This window comes from Symphodus melops, assembly GCF_947650265.1.
Source record: "Symphodus melops genome assembly, chromosome: 2".
Classification (NCBI taxonomy): Eukaryota; Metazoa; Chordata; class Actinopteri; order Labriformes; family Labridae; genus Symphodus; species Symphodus melops.
In genome coordinates this window covers 11,624,575-11,652,033 of record NC_136692.1, presented here as the reverse complement: position 1 = coordinate 11,652,033, position 27,459 = coordinate 11,624,575, and the positions used below count along the sequence as shown (strand labels likewise).

Genomic DNA, 27,459 nt, shown 5'->3' with positions numbered 1-27,459 from the left:
GTGTTTCTGGTAGTGTTTGAAAACAGCTATGACAAATATCTAAAAATATAAAGTATTATATTTTACCTTTACTTTACCAGATGGTCTCATTGAGATTAAAGTTTTTCTACATCATCCGCCACACTCCCCTATGGACACGTTTTTAAAGATCTAGAGACATGTAATGCATTTCAATTTCACTTGTCTACTTTTCAGGGAGGTGTTCATTAAAAAACAAGTAATGGAAAGAATTATATAAACTAGAAACAGCATAGAAGATTACAAAGGTGCACTCTTACAGAATCTGGTTATGCTTCTGCTCCTACCAGTTAACATGAGCAGAGTATGGCAACAAAAATGTTTTACACAATAGTTGCCCTGGTAAAAACTGGACACATTTTCAAACATCTTCTGCACATTTTAAACATTAAATTGCATTCTTTACACTTGAAGAAAATAAAAGTTAATTTTAGCCCGCTCCTGACATGACTGTAACAGACTTATTTCAGACCTGGCAACACTGATATCTCATTCTTCACAAATTCTGGCAAACAAGATCTTTAGCTCAGTTGGTGCTGCAGATGACACTCTCAAGCTTGATAAACAGCTATTTTCAGAGTCCTATACTTAAAACAAAGAGTTAAAACTAAATTAATATTCCTTGCTTGATAGCAGTGTGATTATTAGCGTACTATTTTCATCGATCTATATTGCTCATTCTTTTCATATCGAGCTTCAGGTGGTTATAGTCCAAGCTTCCTGGATCATACAGTTCCTATAATCCCGCTTGATCAAAATCACCCCTTAATATGTTTAAGTGGCTGGTATATTCCTATAAAGTATACAATAAGAGACCGACTGTCTTTTCAATCACATGCAAAGAAGGAAAACAAAATTAATGGATCAGTCCAGATGAAAAAAAGTACTCACAAATGTCATTTTATTTTTACAGTAAAAAAAAAAAAGTCAAAAACTGAATTATTTACAGAACTCCAAAATACAGGAAGGAGTCCAAAAGAAACTTAAAATGTCATGACTTCCCCACACCTGTGCAGAGGATGGTCTTCAGTGTTCTTATCGGTTAACACAGGACTTTCTCAAGTGTGAAGTAAAATCACGTTTACTTCTTTGCAGTAAATACTGCATCATCCACAGTGCATGGCTTCTCATTGTGGGGCATTGTCATCAAACAGAAGACTGATGCGACTATACTACTGATGTGTTAGTTTTGTTTTGGAGGAGCAGGGGGCAGACTCGCAGAGGCCTGCTCCAAAAAGGCCAGGGGTCCAGGAGGAGGAAGGTCTGAGGGCTTGCGGTGCTGCACGCTGACATCCTCAAGAACTTGTTGCCAGTGGTGCAGCTTCGACAAGTGTTTCTGAACCAGCAGTTCTTTTCTCTGTAGTTCATTACGCAACTCTGAAACATCCTAGAGTAAAAGAAGAAAAGTGCACTTGAGAAGGGAAAAGGCCGATCGTTAAATCGGATGAATAATATGGAAACAATATCAGCATGCCATTAAGCCAGGTCAAAGAAATAAGATGAATGCATAATCTGCGTGGATCGGAGGTGGCCATTCAAAATTGTCAAGAAACATGAGAACACAAGTTTGGATAGTAGTTCACCTCCTTCACCACCTGCTCTGGTTTCTGCACAGATAACTGAAGCCTTTTCTGTAAGAAGAAGCACTCTGTCTGTCGAGCCACATCCAGGAACTTCTGTATGCACTGATCAACACCTGCAAGACACAGAGAGGTGCATTAGTATCCCATAATGACATCAATTAAGACTACGGTTGCTTAACCTGTAAAAGTGAAAAGATTCACTCACCAGTTCGAATCTCTTCCTGGTCAGTGCCATTAACATAGTCTTGGCTTACCAAGGATGCAAAACATGCCTGAATAAAAACACAAAGAACTATATCAGTACATTTTATTAACAAGAGGATGTGATGAAGAGATGTGCATCAAATACTTTTACTTCATTGCATTATTTCCTGGCTGCATATTTTCAATTTACGAAACACTAATTTCCCCAGTACAAGATGAGTTTAACTCTTTACAAATGTGGAGTATTTGAGGTGAAAAAGGAGACAGTGGTAGAGCCATAGGTTTTGAATGAAAGGTTACCGACTCGGGTTTCTACAATATTCAGGGCTAAAGTGAAAAAAAAAAATCATGAGCCTGGGCGATTGGTAAAACGGCTCTGAAATTCATGGAAAACTTCTTTCTGTTTGGGTGATTTCTCGATAGCATATTACAAATCAAAGGATAATTCTTAAATATCCACCTTAAATGGGTGCAAAAGAACCATGGCAGCATTTGACACCATGTGTATAGTGTCGGCGATGTCGAGTAGGTGAGGGTTCTCTTTCCTTGATTGAGTCTCGTCTTCTCGTCCCTCATCACAGCACAGTTATCCATTAAAACGCTGACTACCTGCTGCCACTCAAGCCCATAGGATAGCAGGACATCTTTCATTTCTTGAATCAGTACTGCAGCATTGGTATTTATAGACAGAAATAACAGGTTCTTTTTTATTTATTGGGTTAATTATTTCGCACCACATGCCTCACTCCTGAGCTCATACAACATAAGCAAGGATCTGGACAACCTCAGCAACAAAAAGCTTTAAGTCTGATGACTAGATAAGTGTCCTAATTAGTCATAATGCTATTTATGTTATGCATGTAAGGTCCGAGCAAAGGAGCAGGATTGGGTAGAAGACATTTTTGTTGTTGCTTTTAATTTTCATCACTTTCCTCAACAGCTTCATTATCAATATCCCCATCATCCTAAAAAGTCTAAACAACATGCATGCACGTCCATGAGAGAGCTGGGTCTTATGCTTTTTTATAGATGGTCAATTCCTGAAATTAGTCAGATAACTAAAAAGTTGCCAGTTCCCTTACTGGGCCAACATGCCCTTGAGCAAAGTACCAAACCCAACGCTTTTTCAAGTGCAGCCCCTCATTTTGGTGTCTTTAGGGTCCTGTTTTGTGTATATTTCAGTCGTGTACGTAGCATGACTCAATACATATATCAATACATATCCCCTCGATGGATTAATAAAGGGGGTCGAGAGCCTGGAGGTTCTGGGTGGACTCTGTGGGGTGGGTTCTGTTAGATCCGGATGTATCTTGATTTTTGGTTGTCTAAAGTTTTGACGAGTTGGTTAATGTATCTCTAGTGTAATTCATAATAATTAATCATAAAAGTTAAGCTCTTGAATTAAAGTAGTCGTCTATTGTTAAAACTATATTCCTAACAATAAACCTCTCCTAGCATTGCTAACACACACAGCTAACAGCAGTGAGTCTCCTACCTCGAAGGATGCCTCCAGCTCATCCACCAGCGTGTTGTTTCCCTGGGCCCTTGTTGCGACGCTGGGGAAGCCCGGCTGGCCCGGTCCACCTGGACCACCGACGGGAAGGGCAGCAGGAGGCTGCTGGCCGGAGAACATCCCACTCATGGAAGACGCCATCTTGGTCCGAGTGTTTCCCCGTTAACGCACTTCGCACATGCGCACAAAGAATGTCTGAACGCTCTCCTGTCAGATGTGGACACAGCCTTGACTGACATTTATCTTTTATTTGGGGTTTATTTGATTTTTTAAATAATTTATTGACAGAACGGAGAATAACTTAAAACTAGGAAAGGTATTAAGCCTATTTACAGGTTTGTTTTTATCTGATCCCTCTGTTTTTCTGTACTTCTTGTGAAGTATGGACATCTTCATCTTGATGCTTTTGTAATGATAGAGGGAAGTCTTTGCCCAATAGTCACAATGGTGTGGAAAAACTTGATTGTCATTTGCAATTAATACCAACCATTTGCATGTCCTGTTTTTATTTACAGCTGATACTGTTATGGTAGAAGGTTCAAGGTTTTGAAATGAAGTGGTTTTAAAATCACATGAACATCTATAAACCTTTAGCCAAAGAGTGTACGCTCAATTCACATTGGCAAGAGAGCTATAGAGAAAACAAGAGTCAGCACAGTTCAAATAATACAGATAGTTTATTCAAACATAAATTATGTAGATTATGTAGATAAAGAGCCTCAGTAAGGGGACAACTGAACTTGTATTAAATTTCACTGATGAATTAATTGTCAGACTGGTCTTCTAAACACAGCTGTAAATCACTTCAGAAGTGTTCAGAACTCTTCCATGATGGCAATAATTGTTTGCACAGTGACTTCTAAACTTGACCATGTTTGAAAAATCACTGCCAGAGCAGAAGCTCACAGTCAGAGAGTCTTTTATGTGATTTTGATTTTGCGTCAGTCTCTCAGCTGTTGTCGGCCAGTCCTGAGGAAAACTCCACCAATGTGCGTGTTGGTCTTCCAGACATGCCTTTCCTCAGATAGGGAACTTCATCTTTGTTAGACATCACACCAGCAATGTCAAGATGAGCCCAGTGAGGAGCTGTGACAAACTCTCTCAGGAAAGCAGCTGCTGTGCATGCACCCCCTGAGCTGCAATGATAACAGACCGATACAGTAAGAGTCAGATAAAGAAAGCAATGAAAGTATACAGTACCTGGACCATTATTTTCATTGCTGTTCAGCAACTCATGGTCCTTGACCCCAGAATAAGGATTGATTTGTCAGTCTCAAATAAGGTTATTATGATTAAAGTGATTATTGCCAGAAAGGCATCAATTATCTTAGTTATATTTAATATGTGATAAAATAAATTAAAAGCAAAGTAAGTTCTGCACTTCAGGTTTAACGTGTTTACTTTTTTTCACTCTCCGTTTAAAATACTTTAATCTAAAATTTAAAGTACGGTAGGGCGATTTTTCAATATCCTGCATGTTTTTGTTTATAATATTATATTGACTACATCAACACCTGTTCATGTAAAAGAAAAAAGAAAAAGATAAAAACATCACAAAAGTGGAATATGACAAACACATAAACACAGCCAGAGTGATACTCCTACTCCTGAAGACCTGTTGCTATCACAACACTTTAAGATCCATATTAAATCAGCTCTCTGTGCTCTGCTGTCTGAATCAGCTTCAGTCACCCTGAGTGAAGTTAGATACATACCGGCTGTACTTCCCGATGTTGTTGAGGTCGGCCAGCTGGCTGTCAGTCACCTGTCTGGTGTAGTGCTGGAAGAGAGGCATCCTCCATACCCTGTCACCTGTCATAACACTAGCCTACACGCACACATACAACACACACACACACAATCATCATCATCATCAGTCAAAAAAGGAGCTGGGACTGAGATGGTGTAAGTCTTTTTTTGTGCATACACACTGTACCTTTTGCAGCTTCTCCCAGAGCCAGTCAGAGTTTGTAAACACTCCAGTCGCTGCTGAGCCGAGAGCTACATCCATCGCACCTTAGGGACCGAAAAATATTTCTGTTTTTACTGATTGCATGAGCAAATTTCTCTCTTAATCCATGTCACAGTAATTGTTAAATGTGTTACATTTCAACTTTGGTATGTTCATAAAGTGTAGTATTTTGGATTTGGTCTACTTCACGTTCAAACTGAACAATCACCAAGTTAAAGCGTTTTCCACAAGATTCCCGAGATTATTAACCAGTTTGTAAAAAAAATCCACCTGTGAGTGTGGCCACATTGACAATGGCTCTTGGGTTGAAGGTGTGTCCGTAACACAGGGCATCAGCAAGAACAAGTCTGCCCTCCGCGTCTGTATTATCCACCTGTACACAAAAACAACAAAAAGCTGTTCACCTGGAGAAGCACACCTATCACACTCAGGTGATACAAACCATTTTTTGCACATGTCCACCCACCTGGATTGTTTTTCCATTTTTGGCTCTGATAACATCCCCTGGTTTAGTAGCTTTTCCACTTGGCATGTTTTCACACAATGGAGCCAGACCTAGATCATTGTAACAAGCAGACACAGAGTAAGACATTTTGTTTTCAGTTCAGGATTACAGTAGGCCTGTCAATTAAGAAGACCTCATGGATCTGTATTAACATTTAAAAAAAACTAGAATTTAAAATCTTTAATGGAAATTAAGTTAACGCTGGAGAATCCTAAATGTCAAAAGGCTCACCAATGATGTTGACCGGCAATTTGAGAGCAGCTGCTGTGACGATAGAGGCACACACAGTGGCAGCTCCGCCCATATCTGCTCTCATGGCATCCATAGAAGCAGACGGCTTCAGAGAAATACCACCACTACAAACACACAGGGGGAGAGGGTGAGTGGCAGAACAAGAACCTCACTGTAAGTGTTGTCAACTCTTTGCAGCATTTGATGTGAGTGAACCGAATATTGACAGCTGGAGTGTGTTTTGTGATTTACCTGTCAAAGGTGATGCCCTTTCCTACTAAGAGCAGTGGGGCCTGCTTGCTGTCAGGAGAGCCGTTGTAATGCAGCTCCAGAAAGACAGGGGGCTCCTCTGAGCCTTTAGACACACTGAGAAAAGCTCCCATCTGTTGCTCCTGTATCCAACTCTGTGTTCTACGCAGACACACAAATGATTAAGATATACACTATCTATTGAAAGGTAACAGATAAATACATGAAAGCAATATGCACAGTAGACGCACTCCTGCCTTTGTAAACATAGACTGCTGATGATGAAGTACAAACCTCTTGTAAATTGTTACTCGTTTAGCATGTGGTGCAAGTTTCTCTTCAATGGTGTTGGCAAAGGCAGTAGGAGTGATGTGATTGGCCGGAGCCTCCATGAGCAGCCTTGCCAGGTTCTGTCCTTCTCCATATATGACTCCTTTCTCCCAACTTGCCAAATCAGCACTGTACAGTAAACAAACACACAAACAGTGTGATTTAAATGGAGTTTGCATGTTGCTGCTTCTCTTTTTTTAAATCTATGAGCTAATTATCTTCCACTCGTTTGTTAGTCTACCTTCCATGAAGCTGTGTGGTCACTTTAGTCGTCTTCTTTGATTTGAGTTGGTCATACTGAAACAAACCCAGAGCAGCACCTTCTGCAGCAGACTGGGCATCACCGCAGGCGTCTACCTCCACATGATTCACCTCCAGGTCCTGAAGTACTCGGCATCCAGCTAACAATAAATAACAAGCATCAGCTAGGTAATCACTCCAGATAATCCACCATGTACTCAGCACTACAAAGCCACTGGTCATGGGACTTACCTGAAACTGCATGTCGGATATTCTCCTTGCTAGTATCCCAGTTCTCTGACCCACACACACCTGCATTGATCTTGCCCAACCCAACTACTGCCACACAGGGAAAGTCCTGAAAAAGACAGAAGATTTTACTTTCTATGATTTGGAAACAAGGCTTTTTCTAAGTTGAACATCACTCATGGTACCTTGTGAATTCCATAAAATACTCTGCTTTTGCCTTTTTTGAGAGTTGGTCCAGAGCTGGAGAAATAAAAAAGAAAAAGAATTCTATTAAATAACCAACTATACTGTATAACAAGCCAAACATAAAGAGCAGCTGAAATACTCAATGTAGTGCCACATTTTTTATATCTTCTAAAAACAATGTACATGAAATAAACAGCAGTTTAGCTTTTTCTGATTTTGTTTCATCCCAATGTTCACAATCCACATAAGGCCTGTTTGGTTTTTTATTTTTTTTATGACATTATATGCAGTGACAATAGACTTGGACTAACTGTGTTCAGCGCTAAGTCGGGCTTATAAGTGTTATCTATGACGACATAGTATTTTTAAAGTAAGTTTGAAAAACAGTGGCAAAAAAATAGGACAAAGTGAAAGATCAATGTAAATGTTTGGGTAAGTTACTGGTCAATGACCACTAAATCAAGCAAATTATTGTAAACACCTGTTTAAAACATTTTCATCTAATGAAAAGGGAGATCTGACCTTACCTTGAGGTTTGATTCTCTGCAGGACTGGTGTATCACTTTAAGCAAGCAATACCCAACCAGCTGTTTTATAGTGCTTATATTTACATACCATATGCTGACAACTCATATAAATGACGAACTCACATTTCCAGCAGTTCAGAAAGTTTCCCAGACAGACTTTGGTCAAACCCAGCTGCAGCCTCTGTCAGACGAAGGCTACCCCCTTCTCCATCTTTTTCAAACACTCCCAGAACCAGACCCTGCACACGCACACACACACACACACACACACACACACACACACACACACACACACACACACACACACACACACACACACACACACACACACACACACACACACACACACACACACACACACACACACACACCAAAACAAAGAAGGCTTACAAGAACGAATCATCTAAAAACACAGAACTGATGACATTTCTTAAATTAGATGTTATGGGCGTTAGAGGACTGTCTCTGATGTAAGCTCATGTTGACTAACTTACTTTAGTCTCGTTCAGTTGCGCTCGCGAGGCAGAAAAGGACCTGCGGGGGTTTGTCCGCACTGCCGTCTGCGCAGCTCTCCTTAACAGAAGCATTGTCATCTGTTCAGCATATATAAACTCAAAGCGAAATCTGTTGATTTACAGTTTTAGAGGTCGCATGCATGTGCAAGAGTGTAAATCGACCTGACAGTGTCGCGCTTTTTTCACGTCACCAAAAGACAAAGATGAACAATTGCCGCCCCCTGGTGGCAGCAGGAGGAACCTGTGGAAAGACGAGGATCCTGGGCTAATTTAATCAGGTCTCTCTATTCACGTTTTATTTCATGTAGGCCATATTATTCAGACTTTAAATCCCTCCAAGCTCTTGTTTAGTTCATAGACGAAGCTTGATGTAGTCTTATCTTTTTCCAATGACATTGATAGTTTTGTACTGAAAGGCTATCCTCAATAGGAAACGTTTTCTTTTTCTTTCTTTTTTTTTTATTAAGGAAAGGGATATTTTACAGTTAAAGGTGTAACACATCAGATCTTTTTTAGGTAACACACACATTTAAAAAAAACATTTTCCTGAAGCCTCTTAATCAATGACAGGAAAAAACAACAGTAAGTCATACAGCCAAATCCACATAACAGATTCTAAGGAGTCATGATATAAACATGGTATAAGTCATTTAATGCTGTTAACATTTTTAAAAGTTGCTGTGGAATTTTACTAATACCAAAAAGTGAGAATAAAGAGTGAAGAAGATCTATTCAAAAAAGAACCCCAAGATCGATCTGGTCTCAATGAACATTTATTCAAAGGCAATATCAGCATTCGAAGACCCTTCTCTTCTCCAGTGAATGAGAGAAAAGGCCCCGAAGAAAGGCTAACATGAACATTTATACATTTCCATCACATTAGGGCACTCCCCATCACCACATAGGGCCACTGCCCACCTGGCAGAGCACCATCTCCTTTTGTGAGAAAAAGACCCTACGTGACTATTTACCATCTCCCAATGCTGAGAAGGAGATGGAATCTAGTGAGCAAGAGCCTGGGTGACTATTCCCGCATGTACAAATGGTGAGAAATACAATTAAGGGTGAGAAATGATGGAAAACAAAACACCCGATAGGTTGTGCATGTAGTATTCTAAGACATTTCAGATACATTTTATATGATATATTAAAATGAGACCTTTGTACAAAGCATATAGTACACATGGAGTAAAATTTTCCATGACAAAGTGTTTCTATTTATACCTTAATATCAGCTTCCTCAGATGTGGGAAACCGTATGGCCACTTAAAATTATTAAATACAACATATTAATGGTTTTATCTTTTTCTGTTGATAGAAGATCATATCGATTTATTTTATTAAGCCCAAAACTTCCAGTGAAACAAATCAATATCAACCACTGTTGACCTGGCTGATTAGAATATAGACTTTAATACTTCAAGAATATAGACTTTAATACTTCAAGAATATAGACTTTAATACTTCATAAAGGGACGTTATTTTCTGTCCAAACCCAACCAAAGACTGAAGACTTACTCCGCACTTACTTACTCTTGACTTACTCTTGAATTTCCCTCGGGATCAATACAGTATCTATCTATCTATCTATCTATCTATCTATCTATCTATCTATCTATCTATCTATCTATCTATCTATCTATCTATCCTGCGATCTATAAAGTGACTGAAACACAGATCCAATCATAACATTATGTTATTTAATGAAAAAAATCAGGACATAGTCACATATTGCAGCTATAGACATAATATATACAGCAGATAACTAGCACGATTCAATGTTATAGGTTGTACTAGTTTACTTAGAGTTACTAGACTTGGTCTTGTAAACAGAGAGCTGATTTAAAACGTCGGCATTTTTGCTCATTTCCTTAATTACCAGTGTCTGAAATCATAACGTGGCTCAAGCTTGACTTGGGGATTGTATGAGGTCCAGCAGCCACCGGCAGACGTTAACTCTGGTGCATTCCAAATCTATTTCTGCATAACTTTGTGTGTTGCCTGTTGAATAGCAAAATCCTTGTGTTAAAGCTCCGATTCCATTTCTTCAGTGATGGGTGGCGCATGCAGATTAGTCCTCATCATCTTCAAGATCCCAAAGTCTCCATACACTTAATTCAAAACGTGCCTTTAAAAGTAGTCATTCCTCTTTTTCATAATTTCACATTTTTTTGTTGTGTTATCCACTGCTACTTTTGTCTGACATACAAGTACTGTGTGTCAGACAAATATGTAATGTCTTTCCATCCTAAAAGTGGGACATCTTCTCTGTTACTTCTCCTGAAATGTTTTCCTTCTTTAAAGTTTAAAAGTGTTTTTTTTGTCTTCATATTTGCTCTGGAGTGTCTCAGGTCTCAGTCAGAAGTAAAGCAGATTTGAATAATGTAGTAATGTTCCTAAGATTTTTAAATCTATCTAATCAGCTTCCTAAAGTCAAGGAAAGCAATCTATACAACATGAAACATTTATTACTGCTGGAAAAGGAATTGCAAAATCAAAATTTACATTATAAAGATTGATAATGTCATGTTGAAGCTGTAATAAGTCTGAAACAGATGTTCATAAAAAGGGTTCTGGAACAGTGTTGAACCCCTTTCCTGTCAGTCTTGGAGATTTGCTCCGGTCAACTTTCAGGATTGTAATAACAAACACCAAAGCTCTTTGCATGCCCTTCAGTAGAGCAGATCCAGAGAAGAGATCGTTGGTTCTTCCGGTTTCTTGATCTCTGGTTTGGGCAGTTTGATCCGACTCATGGCCACCACTCCACAGACGGCAAAGTGAGTCCCAATGCTGCCAACAACGAGCCAGAAAGACCAGTCCAAGCTGTCATCAAGGACCTCAAGAACAAAGAGGTTTTCATGGAAATTCGCCACCCGCTCAGTCAAACTGTGATGTCTCAAAGCTGCCAGGAAACACAGCAGGGCCAGGGCACCGAAAAGAGCTGGAAAGAGAGACAGAGAAGTCAGTACCGAAAATTAGAGGGGTATGTTAATGCTCAGAAACACAACAAAGGAGAATAAATGGAAAAAAGAGGGAAAATTCTGGCAAAGAAATTGGGGAGTATATATAGATGTTAAGACTAGGTTAAAGACTTAAGTTGCCTGAAATATACCAGCGATGAAGTTCCATAGGTAAAGTCCTTTGTGCCCTTTGATGCTTTGGTAGGGAACTTTGCGTGCGTTGTAAATGCAGAATGACAGACTGACTATGGCAAAGCCCACAGCCACCAGCAGGAAAAGGATCACCATCATGTGAAGACCACCGTTTAATGTCCGTACAAGCTTTGGGAAAACTGAACAGACAGACCGAATCAAAAAAACACATTAAACAAAGGTTAAACTGGATTAAGGCATCATTTAAGATGAAGAGAAACAGTAAAAGAAAGATACACTTTTGTGCGTGTGCAGCCTATAACTCCATTATATGAAGAGATTGTTTCAAGTCTCATTGTTGATTGGTATCCTTGACACATTGGTAATCTGCTCACCTGACATTCAAAGCTATGAAATCTTAATTAATTGATTTAACTGGAAATTGACAAAAGTCACAACTATTAGTTGACATTAAAGCACGGTGTGTTTTTCCTCAGCTAGACATCAAAAAAAGATCTGACCTACTTATGGAAAAGCAAAAGGTGTTTTTGTGTGCTAGATAACCCTGAAGGACCTTTGAGACGCTGTTTAGCTTTACCCTTCTCATCAATAAGATTGTGTTTTTATGTCTGCTCTGGCTACATCCTTAATGTCTTGCAAATCGTTTTTTGAAATATCCTCCCTAATATTCAGCCCTATATGATGTTATCATCATCCTGTTTCTCATGTTGTTTATGTTTTAACAAACAATCTTTCCTTATATGTGTTTTTGTAGTTAGTTTCAGTATTCGAAGGAAGTTGATTTAGTATTTAAATGTCATAAAAAGTCATTGGAGGGGTGTGTTTACTGGTAATTCAATTCTACAACATTATTTAATATTTGATATATTCATCAGTCCAGATCAATTATAGATGTTTCTTCATTTAGTAAACCTTTTGGTAGCTTTTTACGACAGAACAGAGAGGTAAACAGTGCAGCAGCAAGCTGTTGTGTCTTACTGTAGATTTTGGATCTCCTATTGCCCAGTCCGCACTTTTTGCTCTTTCCTCCCTGGAACAAACCGTAGTAAATATCCCCGATAAACTGTTCCATCTCCGGGTCCGAAGCGTTCACTATGTCCGCACCGGTCTTACACAGAATCCGTCCCCTCACCCACCGCTCCGTGGACAGGGCCACAACCAGCAGGACCACGGAGCCGACACAGAGCACCGAGGCCACCGAGAAGGTTATCCGTTTCCACAGAGAAGGCATCTTACGAGCCCATGCTGTTCAGAGGGAGGTAACACGACGCTGGGCAGCGAGCGCGACACACACCCGGCGATCACCATGAGTTTATGCTCTATTTTTTTAAAAGAAAATGAATCATAACCTTTACAAAATGCTATTCCATCCAGTTTAATACTGCATAATGTTTAAGTCACAGAGGAGAAGAAACCGAATCGTTGGTGGTCATAGAGATCTCTTACTGGGAGAAACTCAATCCCTGTCCTGCGCGTCTGTCTGTATCTCCTGTTCTCTCACTCACTCACTCACTCACTCACTCACGCACACACGCGCGCACGCACACAAACACACACAAACACACACACACACACACACACACACACACACACACACACACACACACACACACACACTTTATTCAGAGGGTAAATTAAAATTAACCTTTACAATCTGGCCTTTTGAGCAAGAAATTAATCTCGAGTTACGACCATAGAAGAGATGTACAATCACATCAGCAGAATGAATGCTGTCAGAATGAAAGACTCGCTCCATTTGAACCCTAAAGGTCAAGCAAGCATTAACCACAAGGAACATTTTTTCATTGAAACAACCGAGACGTTCAGATTGAGTCTGATCTGTAGGAATCAGATTTGAAAACAACGCGATTGCTTTTTCCTAAATACTTTATGAATTATTTTAACACCTTTCCCTGTGACTTTTCAAGGGGTTCCCTTTAAACTCTGTAGCACTTTGAGATTGATGAATGTAAAGTGCTTTCCAAATAAAATGTATTATTATTATTATTATTATTATTATCATTTTGTACCTGATGTGAAAAGAATTTGAACCACAAATTTAACTTAAGGGGATCACTGACCTGGGTTCGAATCCAACCTGTGGCTTCTTACCTGCATGTCATTCCCCATTCTCTGTCTCTTTTGACTTCTGACACACTGTTCTGTCTCTAAATAAAGGCCCACACCCTATCAAAAAAAAAGATAAAGGAAAAATGTAATAATGAATCCTAAAAAATGTCTACCTCCCGAGGCTGAATCACTAAAAAGCAACAGGTTCACTGTGTAACAACTGGTTTCTGATACTTAATGAATTATTGTTGTTTGTACAACTAAAGCACACACACACGCTGACATGATCAAGACCTCCATGGCAAGATCGAGCCCCAAAGTGTTACTGATATTGCACATTTACGTAAGATCTAGATTAATCCAGTGAAAAAATATACAGAATGAAAAGAGAGGTGTAACAGAGTGGTTACTGCAGACCCCTCTACTCAATGTATTGGCAGTATAGCAGGTATATCCAGCTGTGCACTAAAGAGCCTGAGGGTAACAATGAGCTGGAGGCCTCTGTTGAAAGCCATTCCTTCTCCCACCTGCTCACTTTGTACAGTATGTACTGTACATTGGTGCGTACAGTGTCATCATGTAAAGTGAATATACATCAGTGCATGGTATTTTTACCAAAGTCTAAATAATAACTTAATTTATATTTTCTACACAATAAAATTACATGAATGAGGGTTTAAAATATGTTTTGATTAGAAAAAGGATATATGCAAGAATCATTTTAGTTTGAATTAAAAAAGTACAAACATGCAATCTGTAAAGCTATTTATTCGACAGTGTTATATTTTCGCATTCTTAGGCATCATTGTTTTTACATTTTTTAATAATATAGGTCGGCATATTTCTTTCTTTCTCATTACTGTACTTTTTGTAATTCCATATACTGTAGTTTGGTAGGATTTGAGTAGTGTATTTTGAACCTTTTTTCTTTTCACAATGATCCAACCTTTTGAGCAGCTGGTGATGTCTGATTGATGTACATTGGAGAAGAGCGTTTGTTGTCTATTCTTTGAACCAAGTGAAAAAGTACTCACTGGACTCATTGATGACCTCTGCTGGTGATCCGGTGATACTGCACAGCTTGCGTAATGACGCCAGAGCATGTGACGCAGTTGTCAGTCTCCCAGGCAGCGGATGAGACAGTTTGGCAAAGATGGCGGACTCGCTGCCGTCAGGTCTGGGAGACGAGAAGGAGAAGGAGAAAGAGGACAGAGAGAGGAGCAGACACGCTGCACACGCAGAGAAGAACAAGGAGAAAGACACGGTCAAGGAAACGCTGAGCTCAAAAGATAAAAATGGCGGCAGTATGGGCAAGAAACGCAACCTGTCAGGTGAGAGCTAGCAACAACAACCCTGTCTAGGTTGACAGTGTTAACCAGCTGCTTCTGTGGCTGTGTTTACGATACTCATTGACATGTATTTTACTTAAAACATGGTGCGGTTGCAGTGTCTGTTACAGTCCGCAGTTTAAGTTGAGTATGTGCAGCTATGCAGACTGACACACCTCGGGTACTGTGTTCAGAGCCGTCAGGTTGATCCTTATGTCATGTGCAAATAATCTACCGCTTGATTTAGGGGTCTCTATCGTCAGCAAAACAACGCAATTGAATAAATCATACCTAAGTCTAAAATAGGCCAGTTTGCAGACGGTAGTAGTCGAGTAAGATGTTTTGTGCGCATGCGCACATTCATCAATCCTGCTGGAGAGTCACGTGTACTCTGTTTCAGGCTTTTCTTAACTTTTTAAGGATTTTTGTTTCCAATTAAATGGTTTTATAATTACTTAGTTTTTCATTTAAAAAAACTAAATCTGTTTTCATAGTAGGTATTTTGTGTTATAGCAGGCTATATTCAGTCAGCTCATTAGGTGCAGATGAATATAGAAATTGTTTTCTCTCTACTTTGAGTCAAGTCTCATTATTGGCAGCCTCACTTTCTGTAACAGCTTGACAGAGTGTTTCATTAGACCCCTCTTGGTACACTACAGTGCCACTGTATCCAAACCCAAAAGCCCCATTTTTAAAAATGGGTGTTAAAAAAAAAAGTAAAAGAAAAGTAGAAACCAAGCCCCTCCTGAGAGCAGAGACGGCCTAGACTAATAAATCATCTTTAATATATTCATTAAAGGGGAGACCTTACTGTTGCTGCTGCAGTGGGATACAATAATTATCATTGCATTATTATAATTGTGTGCTTAAAGCTTTTGTGACAACACTTTAAAGACGACTCTTACGTGCTTTAACCTCGAGTTGCCACTTTGCTCTGAGCTAAGTTCATGAAGTAATGTCTTTACCAGATACGCCAGGAGATGTGTAGTCGGCTTTAAAGCCGTGACCTCAAAGCAATCCAGCACCTTTTGGATTTCTCCCCTAACGTTAAGCCAGGCTTTATCAGTCAACATCAACAACTGATCTCACTAAAGTGCTTTTCACTGAATGTGAATAAATATCCCTGCATGGTCAGGTTCTCGAATTCTTTAGATAAACTTTCCAGAAGTGTGAAAGCTGTTACAGGTTAGCAGATTGTTATTCTTTGAATGAGTTATGAATTATGAATAATGATAACATGCAGATAGATGACAAATGAAAGGAAGGAAAAAGCTACAGATATTAACCTAGTTATTGAGCAAGCCTTTTTACATAGAGACCCTGCGACTGATCTGTCAGTGATTTTATACTGTAGGGACTGTGATTGTGACAACTATCTGCATTTAGTAAAGGTATATGTACATGTAGCTTATTTCTTTATCAACTGGGTTAATTATTATTAATTTTAGTTTCTGCTATGGCTTTTGAGCTCTGCCTTTGCACATAGTAAAAGGAGCTTCCACTCCTTATTGTCTCTCTATTGATATCTCAGTTGCTGTATAGTTTAATTGGTCACCTCTTCTTCTTCCTTTCTTTCTTTTTGTTCTTGTTTTAGCTTGAGTCTGCTGGTGTGTCACACTTAATCTTTCCTGGCACTCCAATTTACACAGATGTCAAACCTGTTAGTACCACCACTGCTGACTTCAAGTTTGAATAAGATCAGCCATTCTGTCTTTTTACCTTTATAAAGACCAGTCTTAAAATAGTGTGAGTAAAAGAGGCCATAATCTCAAGCTGTAAGGAAGCCTTTCTTCCATTAATCCCTATTGTGTTGTTGTTTTACAGTTAGGTTAAGTTTAGTGTGTGCACATGTTTTGCTCTACAGGGTATTTTTTAAGGCTAATAATAAAATTGATGCGTTGTTTACTGAAAAGGTTTTTTTGGGAATCAGATGCAGGTGAATAAGCCATCAGAGGCTTCTAGGCCTTTTTTAAAACCACTAGTGTCTGTCTGTATGTCTGTCTGTCTGTCTGTCTGTCTGTCTGAGCTTGTTTATAGTCAGAAGACTATTGACTCATGTATCAGGCTGTAAGGTCTTCATCTCTGTCCTTTCTGGGTCTAGACCTGTCTCTGATCCGATTTATAACCACCGAGCTCACCAGAGGCTACTTCTTGGAACACAATGAGGCCAAATACACAGAGCGCAGAGAGAGGGTCTACACCTGCCTCCGCATCCCCAAGGAGCTTGAGAAGGTACAACACACACACACACAAAAAATCTAGATTGATCAAATCAAAAATGTGGTCTGAAGTCACAAATAAATACATCTTGTCCCTCTGTGTGTCTCTCTCCCATTCTCTTCTGAAGTTAATGACATTCGGCTTCTTCCTCTGTCTGGATGCCTTCCTCTATGTTTTCACCCTGCTGCCTCTCAGGGTGATTCTGGCCCTTTTACGGCTCCTCACTTTGCCTTGCTGTGGCCTCGGGTAAAGCAATTTTAATGCATCTCCCTAATCAAATTCAATTCTTAATCAATCAATTTTTAAAACTTAACAACACATACCAGAAACATAAAATAGTTAAAATCAGCAAAGGCTTTAATAATGACATATAATGAGTAGAGACATTTCAATAGATATGCTAGTCCCAGTGTGCAGCAGTGATTGTCAGTGATTTACTGTGATTTCAGAATTGTTCGGTCTATAAAAGCAAAGGAAAGAACCAACTTTGATAATATTAGAATTTTTTTCTTTTCTTTTACAATTTCGTCACAATTTTGTGGACCAAGAGTTTGTCAGTTGACTTTAAAAGTTATACAAAAGAGAAATAGCTGCTGTCAACTCACTGATAGACACAGATGGGGTAGATTTCTTCACATTACGTCCAAATTTGTTTGTAATAAGGATCAGTGCAGCATAGTGAACGACCGCCTCTAGAGGGCAGTACAGCTCTCTCTGACTTGAAGCTTGAACAGATCATACTAACCTGTTCTGTTCTTCTATTTTTGTTCCTCACTGAACATTTTCTCATGTTAAATGCGTTTGGGTTTTTTTATTTGTTTTAGTGGTGCCCGCTTACTTCAACCAGCCCAGGTGTGTGATGTGCTGAAAGGCTTTATTATGGTGCTGTGTTACTCTATGATGAGCTACGTGGATTACTCCATGATGTACCACCTGATCAGGGGACAGTCTGTCATCAAACTGTACATCATATACAACATGTTAGAGGTACGCCCAGATGATATCACTTTATGGTTATAACTCTGGTTGTTCTGGACATTCAACCAACCCACTCCTCTGCTCTCTCTCTTGTCAGGTGGCGGACCGCCTGTTCTCATCATTCGGACAGGACATCCTTGATGCCCTGTACTGGACAGCAACAGAGCCAAAGGAAAAGAAGAGGGCTCACATAGGCGTGATTCCACACTTCCTCATGGCGGTGCTCTACGTCTGTATCCTCACTGAGAAGCTTCTGTGGTTGAAGTTACCAACCTGTGTATCTTGTTGCTGTGAAACAAGAGTTTACAGGACATGAAAGGAATGAAATGCATCTGAGACATTGTTGAGTTGAGACAAGTTGATAAGTCAGTCTTTAGTAAATTCTTCAGCAAAAGTGTTTGATAAGCTTTTTAAGGTTTTCTTTTAGAAAGGTGCTTGTTAAGCTAAATATCAGCAACATGCTGCAGCAGCTATGTAGAAATGTTGTCTTCATTTTGTCCACACTTACCCTTCTTTCAAACAAGTCCATTTGTAGCTTAACATTTTCCATTGTTTGGTTCCACCACGTGAGGTTAATCTTAACCCATATAGCATCACATCCTAACTAAGTATCATCTTGATGTGACTAATCAGCGGAACGCAGTTTTCCCAATGCAATGCTTGTTAGAGTGCTGTTGTCACAAATTAAGCATCTCTGATACATCAGCTTGGGCTCTGAAGATGTGAGAGGCATTTTCAGTGATTTTTGGACATTTTCTGTAGAATACAGGGAGTCAGTAAATGTGAAGTCTACACTTAGTTATTCATGAATTGCGACCATAGAGTTTATGTTTTATTTAAGAGGAAGTAACGACCTGCTTTTAACTATGAATGAATCTGACTTTAAGCATAACATGATGCTACATCGAAGTCGTCAGTGTGATTTTTCTTTAGCTTGTTCATATCTAGTCCTCCATGCCATCCTCATCATGGTTCAGGCCACCACTCTCAACGTAGCCTTCAACTCTCACAACAAGTCTCTGCTCACCATCATGATGTCAAATAATGTGAGTAAAGTCCACACACACACACACACACACACACACACACACACACACACACATCTATCTTTTGAAATGGCATGCAGCATAAATTCCGACATAATATTTTGGTTTCTTTTTTTTTTGCAGTTTGTGGAGATCAAAGGCAGCGTTTTCAAGAAGTTTGAAAAGAACAACCTCTTCCAGATGTCAAACAGTGGTACGTTTCTAATGATACCCCAACGAGCCCGACATGTCAGCGCACTCTGTGAACATTTTGTAACTCAGCCTTTGAATTTGGTGATTTGGTGGAAGGTAAAATTATGGAAATGAGCTCAGCCGCAGTGAGTACAAAGTAGGTTAATCCAGGATTGATTTGTTTGTTTCCCACAGACATAAAAGAGAGGTTCACCAACTACATCCTCCTGCTCATCGTCTGTCTGAGAAACATGGAGCAGTTCTCCTGGAACCCCGGTAACTAATAACGTGTTGTACCAAGAATGTAAACAGCACTGACTTTTAAACAGCTGGTTCGTATCTGTGACAGTGTGATGCTCTATCCTCTAATCTCATCGTGTGGTCACTCGCCAAACTGACACTGATCGTTTCTGCTGTTATCACACAGAACAATGCCTCTGATAGGTTTTTCATGTTTGTTCGTAGACCACTTGTGGGTGCTGTTTCCTGACGTCGTCATGGTGATAGCGTCAGAGGTTGCGGTCGACGTTGTCAAGCATGCCTTCATCACCAAATTCAACGACATCAGTGCTGATGTGAGTCCTTCCTACACACAGTTAACTGATCTCTCCTGAAGAGTGTTACAAGTAACAAAGCAATCATCATGCAGTAAACCACGAAGACCATACACAAATAGGAGGAATAAACTTATTTAACATGCACTTATAAGTTTTCAAGTAGTTTCAGCCAGATTCTATTTTATATACATGTATATAGCTTTTTATGGTATTTTTTGTTATACAAACGACAACGGAAAAAAAAAAAAACCCGAAAAACCCCCGGCTGGATTATACCAACACACAGAGGGTCTTAACTGAGCCGACAGATAATAATCCTTAAGACAAGGTTGAGCCATGACCCCCTCTCCCCCGGCTACTACAGTCTTACATTCCTCTCTCTTGACTTACAAAGTTGCTGCTTTCACTTTTACCCTTTTTATTCCCTTTTACACTTATTGTCCCGTCACTTTTCCTTTTGAATTTTTACTTCACATGTCCTCTTTTTCAGTGTCGTTAATAACAACACTGGTGGTGATTAAGTGAACTGCAGTCAGCACACTGTCCCTCGGCACAATCGAGACTCTCCCTGCTAACATGAGCAAACACAATGATTGTGTGTACACAAGAAATCACTGAAAGGGATTTATTGGATGAAGTTAGTTTCACACCTTTGCTTTAATGTCAGTGAAGCCGAAAGCTCAGTGTATTCACTTCTTTTTCTCTGTACTACTGACTTAAACAGGTCATTTTTACGTTGAACACATTTCTCTCTTTCCTCTCACACATACACTGACACTAGACTCCCTGTCATTTTACAGGTTAATGGTCAGTTGAGCCATTTCTCTGATTATATTGCGACTTTGTTGGCCTCCCACCTCCACCCTGTGGGATTTCTCTTCCTCTGTGATTTCGTTCAACAACTTGTTTCTTGGGTTATGTAACACAAACCAACTTCCCCACAGGAAGGGATTAACCCCTTTATCTCCAAACTGTCACACCTAATCACACCAACATCATTGACAGGCAGTGAAGGGTTAAGCAATAGTGTACATGTGCTCAATCTGTGTGCATGTTTGAAACTGGTTAAATCAAAATTCTCATTTAGCTCGTGTCTCTAACAATACTGTATCTTCATGTTAAATCAATACACATCAACACATCAAGTACAATATATATCTAGTTGTGAGGTGTAAATTGGTGCCTTTAATTTAGGAACATAACTAGTAGTGATGTAGTACCTATTGTGATTTATATACATGCTGGTGTCTGAATGTCGTTTGAATAATGTGTATGGTGTGTAATCCTGTTTTATTTTTTTTACCCTGTTATTTTCAAGGTATACGGGGAATACAGAGCCAGCCTGGCCTTTGACCTCGTCAGCAGTCGACAGAAAAATGTAAGTGAAACAGATGCAAACATCTGTGAGGAAAAGTTTTCCAGGTCTAGGAGTGTATTTGTAATTCTCTAATAAACTGTACTTCGTCCGTTTGTTTTTTCACGGCCGGGCTTATAGACTGACAATGCAGGGGGACAAAATGTCTTTGCAAGACAAGCTCTGGTCACAAGAACTACATTTACACAGAAAACAAACTCACCAAAGAAGAGGCCGCAGAGTCAGAGAGAAATTGAGGGATATAGGACTTCTTTAAAGGTACATTGCGGCAGGCTCAGGTGAAGCTCAAACAGCCATTGACTCTCTTAGTACTGTAGGACCCTTCCCCCATCTAACACACGCAGCCAGGGAGAGCGTAGATACATTCAGCCAGTGGCCAGGGGGAGGGGTCCTCACATTTTTAGTTAAAAGATTAGAAACAGTTTTTTTTAATATAAACATGTTGACTTATTGAATTGTTGCTGTCTGATTACCAATGCTTTGGATTTGTCTTACATGTGTCCCCAGGCTTACACAGACTACAGCGACTCTGTATCCAGAAGAATGGGCTTCATCCCGCTTCCACTAGCTCTACTGGTCTGTAACTTTTTATAAAGGAGATGCTAATGTTGCCGTATTTGTTCTCATTCTGCCTGAACAAACTTTACATTGACTGATGTGGTTGTGTTCCTTCTGTAGTTGATCAGAGTAGTGATGAGCTCTGTGAAGATTCAGGGTTCGCTTTCCTTCATGTGTGTGCTGCTGTTTTACCTGGGGTAAGTGTCAAGTTGTCATTTTACATTTTTGAACACACCTTTGCAGCTTTGATTGTTTTACATATCGTGTTGGGTTTTTTTGTGTGTAGCTTTTGTTTGAATGCTGTGTATGTGTTTGTGAGCAGGATGATCACTCTGAAGGTGCTCAACAGCATCGTTCTTCTGGGGAGGTCATGTGTGTTTGTGAAAGAGGCCAACATGGAAGAAAAGCTCTTCGACCCTCCACCCTCGGCTGCCTCCAGTCGTGTCAACTCCAGAGCTCACCGCACCAAACATGTTCACATTGCACCACTACAAGGTAACAGTCAGTTTGTGTCACTTTTTATTCCCTCAGTGCTGCACTTTTTCTTTTTTTTCAAATCTGAATATATCTGCAAGGCTTTTCTGAGCATAAGCAGACTTCTCTCTTCCTGTCAGCATCTGTCTACTTTTCAAGCTAATTTAGTTAGCTTTAAATCCATACATTATTCATAGTCACTAAATGCCTGTCAAAATGTCTGGCTAAACCTAAAAACACATGATGTTATCAAACATTTTATTATTTGAAAACAAAGAATAGAGCTGCAATTCCTTGGTATTCTGCACCCTCCCCACTTGATGATACTCAGAAGACAGAAGAAAAGGCAGTGGTGCTAACATACAGTATAATAATGTTGAGTGAGTTAATGCTATTATTACAGCAAGAATAAGAGTTAAAAACAAATCTAATTTTGTTTTTACAGAATCTGCCCTGTGAAGTTAACATACTGATTCTGGTGTGTTAAAATAACATCAGTTTGTAAAGGAAAGAGTCTTTGGTTCAAGACAAACCATGTTGTTGCTGCTGCTGTGTATCTATCTCCCAATAGTTAACAGCACAGAGTTGCTAAGGTGACCCCACTGTGATATTGTAGCCTGCAGGCTCTAATAGTAAGCCTGGAGGTTAAAAGGTGTAATGGGACATCTTTTTAAAAGACGTAACCTTTAATCTCATTTGATGAATTTTTAAAGTCTGACAATTCTAAAGCTGCTGATGGAAAGCAAAGTGTGATGGGTTATACTATTGATGCATTTAAAGGATGAGCATTAGCTCTTGGTTAAAACAGAGGAAGTCTTGTGTACATATCACACTTTACACATTTGAAATAACAATATATTTAGTTGCAATCCATCGAAAAAATAACTTAAGTCATCTTCCATTTTTGAAAAGGACAGTGAAAACATCTGATATAGAGACCTGGTTGCATTAAGAAAAAAATCATAACTTACAAGGTCAGGACTACCACAAGAGGGAGGTGTTATATTCCCTTACAAAATGTTCAAGTTAAGGACGACATGGATATACTTTATGTTCCTCTTCTGCTTGTAATACATTCTGTCTATCTCTGTAGATCCCACAATCAACAAAGGGGGAATACCACCGTCATCGCACACTACTCAGCCTGCCAACATGGCAGAGAGTGCCGCCCCTACACTCCCAAAGAGCGACTCGGACACATTCCTGACCACGCCAGACGGGGAGGACGATGAAAAAATTATAAATGTTGACACTGGACTGGAAGGTGGCGGACTTGAACCCAGAACGCCCAAGAAAGATTTGCTAGAAATAGACCGATTCACTATCTGTGGCAACCGGATAGACTGAAAGCCATAAACACAAGCAGTCAGTGTCCTGGCTAAACAGTGAGTTCAGGGTTCAGACAAAGGTCACGGAGCATGCTCAGACCAAACTGTTTTTTTGTGCCTGACCCCTGGAGTATTTATTTATTTATTACAGACAAAACCAGCCGAGGCATTAAGCTGTTACTACAAGCCTAAAAGGCTGTTTCAGAGGTTTCCATCTGTTCAAGTCAGTGCCCAGGATTCAGGAAGACACTCTGAGGAAAGGTTTTACGCTTCATAGCAACCTGCAGACTGCCTGATGATGAAGACCAGAGAAAATCTGGCATCCACTGCTGGAGGAGAGCATGAAGACGGATACATTCAGAGTTACATACGTGGGTCGCTGTGTGATCCAAGAAACATGACAGCTGGACTGTGAAAGTGTGTGTCCTAAAGCACAATCCTGTCTACAGGGCAGAGTTGTTCAATTTGTATTTTTTTTCAGATTTATTTTTTTTCTTTATTTAATAGGACAGAAGATAGGAAACCCGGCAGAGAGAGTACGAAGTGTCATGCAGACTCAAACCTGGCCCCCCACTTGGAGGACTATAGCCTCTGTACATGGTGTGTGACCTAACCGCTAGGCCATCTGCGCCCAGCAGAGTTGTTTTCAGAAAGAACAAAACTTGTCAACTTTTTGTACTTTTTTTATTTTCCGATCCTGAAAAATTCTTATATTTTAAATGGCGTTTTTATGAAAAATCTGGGGTTGTTTTATCCAGATAAGTTTGACAGACTGACAGAGTTGAACTGCAGCTCTGTCACTAAAAATAACATCAAAACATAATTAAAATGTTTCAGCAAGCACACACCCAAAGCTCGGTTCAAGTTGAGTTATTGTGAAGAGCCCAAAAGTTCAAAGCCTTTAGATATGGTAGAAATGACACAGAAAACAGCCGTACAGTGGACCGGCTCATTTCTTGGACACAAGAGTGACTTTACCTTTTTAGACAGAGGGATGGAGATTTTACTATTGTGCAGTTTGTGTTGATATGGTCACTTTGACACAATGAGCTACAGTTATGCATATGTTTTTTTCAAATGAACCGTTTACTCAAAACAAGAAAAATGATGTTGTTTTTCTTTTATTGTTTTTTTCCATATGCTTCACATGTACATCACTGTACAAACATTTAACCTCCAGGTAATCATGGTGTGACACCACTGTATCCTTGGTACCATTTTAAATGTAGACCTTGTGGCACTGGAATCCACTGAACAACAAGGTGACAATTACTTTGGACAGTGAGTGAAAACAATTAGGCTTAGAAGTATGCTGCTGTCTTTTAACAAAAGATCAGTTTGAAAAACACAAAAGAGAATTACATCAGCACTGTGATCTCATAAAAGCAGTGAACCCTGCTGGAAGCTGTTTGATTTAAAACAAATCCCAGCATTATTGGTGCAGTTGGCTACTGGCTTTGATTGTTTGAACTCTACAAATGTTGGTGTTGCAGTCTTAAGATGCTATGAAACTGTGAAACTAATGGAGTGGATTCTGTCATATACAGGAATTGAGTTATGCATCCTGTGCCAAAGCTAGTTTCAGCAGGGGCTGCATCTTTGCAATATTTTCATTATCCATTAATCTAAGAGTGATAAACGTGACCTCTGCAAATAAGGTAATAAGGCCCAAACAAGAGACCAAAACCAAAGCCCCTGTTTATTTACTAAATGAATGACAGTAAAAGCTTCAAGTCTTTACATTTTTAAATCTGAAACCAGCATTTCTGACCCAAACATTTCATCTGAAAAATGACTTAAACATAATATATACATTATCATAATGTGTTCCTAGTATTTTTCATGAAAGAATATACATTGCAGCTTTAGGCTAACTTGGCTTTACTCTACATGTTGATCCTTTGCATTCAGGACACCGTCTTATATACTGTATATCCATTATTTTGAAAAAAAAGAAACTTAAAAATTCAGAGATGTTTCAGCATTTAAAACTAATTACTTTTCTGATATTTCAGCAGAATCATCAAGGACACACTTCTGGCAACTTTTATCAAATTGATCTTTTTGCTGTGCATTGAGTCAATGGTTAAACTACTTCCCCATGTTACAACTTATTGTTTTCCCCTCTCCTTACAGCTCCCCCCGAATTTTGTACTTTATAAACAAAACAATAGGCTTTATGACGAGATGTACAGTATTTGTCTATATTAATGATTATTCTCAGTTTTTATACCAAAATTATACGTTTATATTTTTCATGTGGAATGCTTAACACGTTTGAGGATAATTCATTTCAGACTTCCTGGGAAGTAGTCAGACTTGCAACTTGGAACAAAATATGTAAAACAAAAGTCTTCTTAGTGACAGCAGCATAGGAACAGAACAACCTGCCACCACACACACACACACACACACACGTACGTACACTTTCACTCCTCCTCACTCTGTTACATCTTCTGCAAGGAAATTGTGGTTCAGAAAAGGCCGGGGAAAAGAGAGTGCACATTTTATTGAATACATGAGACCTTACTGTCAAAAGGAAGGTAAACAACGGCAGCCTTTACTGATGGAAGGATTGGAGAGTGTGGATTCATCATGGCAGTGTGTATATTAACACAGCACGTGTACAAATGTCCGTGTGGGTGAGAGTTAATCGACTGCATGGATGAATCTCACTACCAAAAGTCATTCTACATCTGTAAATCTGGTTTGTCCTTTGTTTTTTTTTTTCATGTGCAACCCATCTAGGTATGTAATACATCTACATGACAGAGGGAAAATAAAAAAGGTATCTGTTTTGTAACCAGATTTGGTGTGATTTGACTGTCTAACGCTGCCTGTGCGTGTGAGTGTGTGTTAGCAAAGAGGTGGGTGTTTTACTGAAGGAGTCACTGCTGTCTCTGTTCACAGGGGCAAACACTGCAGACCACTGTTCCCCTTGAATGGGCATTTGGAGGGGGTGTCTGTCATTACAAACACAGGGACTTTTCCAGGGTGCAACACTGAAATATGGGCTGCTTCTGGACACAAGCGTAATGGTTTTTTTTGTTTAAATCACTCTACATATCGTATACTTACAAGTTGTAGTGTCATGTATCATACAAAGTGACGGCATGCCATGTGAGAGAGGATGAAAGAGATTACTGAGGTGAAAGACTTCAAAGCTATTTTCCAACACTTGCACAACTTATCCAGGCTGTAACTGAACTATGGGTTTTCCCTCCTCTGAACTCGAACCTTCTGTGCTTTCCAACATTTCACTGACCACCTATCTGATCAACCTCCGAGCTTAAGGTCAATTGCTCAGGGATCACAAATAAAAATCCTTCATTGTCAATGACGATGTAAAACCACTGTGAGGAACTGTGTTTGTGCCCAATTTACTTTGTGGACAAAATTGTTTACTCTCTTTGCTTTCACAGCACATTTTTCTTTTTAAGAATAAGTTTTCCTAATATTGTCCCATATTCTTGCATTATTCTAATGTATTCATGTCTTGGTCCAGGAGGAGCAATTTATAGCCTTTAAATCTGTAATAAATTATTATATTGATTATATTCCTGATTGGTTGACAGAGATTTTGTTGTGTCCACGTTACTTAATCTTAACATTAAAAATGATGTCTTAATGTCAATTAAAAGACAACAACTCCTCGTAAGGAAATCCGATTCAACAGAATATTTTGTTGCCTATTTTCGAAAGAAAACTATAAAGTTAATCATTATAAAATTAAAAAAACATATCTTACTGATAAGAATCAGGACCGTGTTAATTCAATGTTTACTTAAAGTGCAGTGGATTAAAAATACATTAAAATTTGAGTTACAAATGAGTTTTGTTGGTCCTGAGGATAAATGTCACCTGTGCTGAAGCAAAAAGCACATGGAGCTGTGAGAAAAAGGAGGTGATTGAACCCTGC

General features: G+C 39.4%; 4 protein-coding genes across 4 annotated transcripts; 1 reads left to right on the top strand and 3 right to left on the bottom strand.

Moving 5' to 3' along the window:
- Nucleotides 1-902: 902 nt before the first annotated feature.
- On the bottom strand, nt 903-3,527 carry med28 (mediator complex subunit 28). Its single transcript, XM_079337320.1, has 4 exons — nt 3,301-3,527; nt 1,807-1,873; nt 1,602-1,714; nt 903-1,405 (listed from the first exon to the last, which is right to left on the bottom strand). Exons 1-4 carry the CDS (start codon nt 3,457-3,459, stop codon nt 1,202-1,204), a joined length of 543 nt encoding a protein of 180 aa, XP_079193446.1. The 5' UTR covers nt 3,460-3,527; the 3' UTR covers nt 903-1,201.
- Nucleotides 3,528-3,981: 454 nt separating this feature from the next.
- On the bottom strand, nt 3,982-8,553 carry lap3 (leucine aminopeptidase 3). Its single transcript, XM_079337541.1, has 13 exons — nt 8,302-8,553; nt 7,931-8,046; nt 7,280-7,334; nt 7,098-7,203; nt 6,847-7,006; nt 6,570-6,734; nt 6,279-6,437; nt 6,027-6,151; nt 5,757-5,845; nt 5,561-5,663; nt 5,255-5,334; nt 5,034-5,146; nt 3,982-4,454 (listed from the first exon to the last, which is right to left on the bottom strand). The coding sequence occupies exons 1-13, from the start codon at nt 8,398-8,400 to the stop codon at nt 4,268-4,270; spliced, it is 1,557 nt and encodes a 518-aa protein (XP_079193667.1). The 5' UTR covers nt 8,401-8,553; the 3' UTR covers nt 3,982-4,267.
- A 2,217-nt stretch (nt 8,554-10,770) lies between these two features.
- Nucleotides 10,771-12,922, bottom strand: clrn2 (clarin 2). The gene is made up of 3 exons (XM_079336961.1): nt 12,414-12,922; nt 11,435-11,614; nt 10,771-11,263 (listed from the first exon to the last, which is right to left on the bottom strand). The coding sequence occupies exons 1-3, from the start codon at nt 12,664-12,666 to the stop codon at nt 10,995-10,997; spliced, it is 702 nt and encodes a 233-aa protein (XP_079193087.1). The 5' UTR covers nt 12,667-12,922; the 3' UTR covers nt 10,771-10,994.
- Nucleotides 12,923-14,609: 1,687 nt separating this feature from the next.
- Nucleotides 14,610-26,348, top strand: tapt1b (transmembrane anterior posterior transformation 1b). Its single transcript, XM_079336960.1, has 14 exons — nt 14,610-14,836; nt 16,935-17,065; nt 17,181-17,299; nt 17,878-18,040; nt 18,129-18,264; nt 18,980-19,077; nt 19,201-19,270; nt 19,444-19,524; nt 19,714-19,823; nt 21,124-21,183; nt 21,688-21,756; nt 21,859-21,935; nt 22,061-22,233; nt 23,306-26,348. Exons 1-14 carry the CDS (start codon nt 14,659-14,661, stop codon nt 23,557-23,559), a joined length of 1,719 nt encoding a protein of 572 aa, XP_079193086.1. The 5' UTR covers nt 14,610-14,658; the 3' UTR covers nt 23,560-26,348.
- The last annotated feature ends 1,111 nt before the right edge of the window (nt 26,349-27,459 follow it).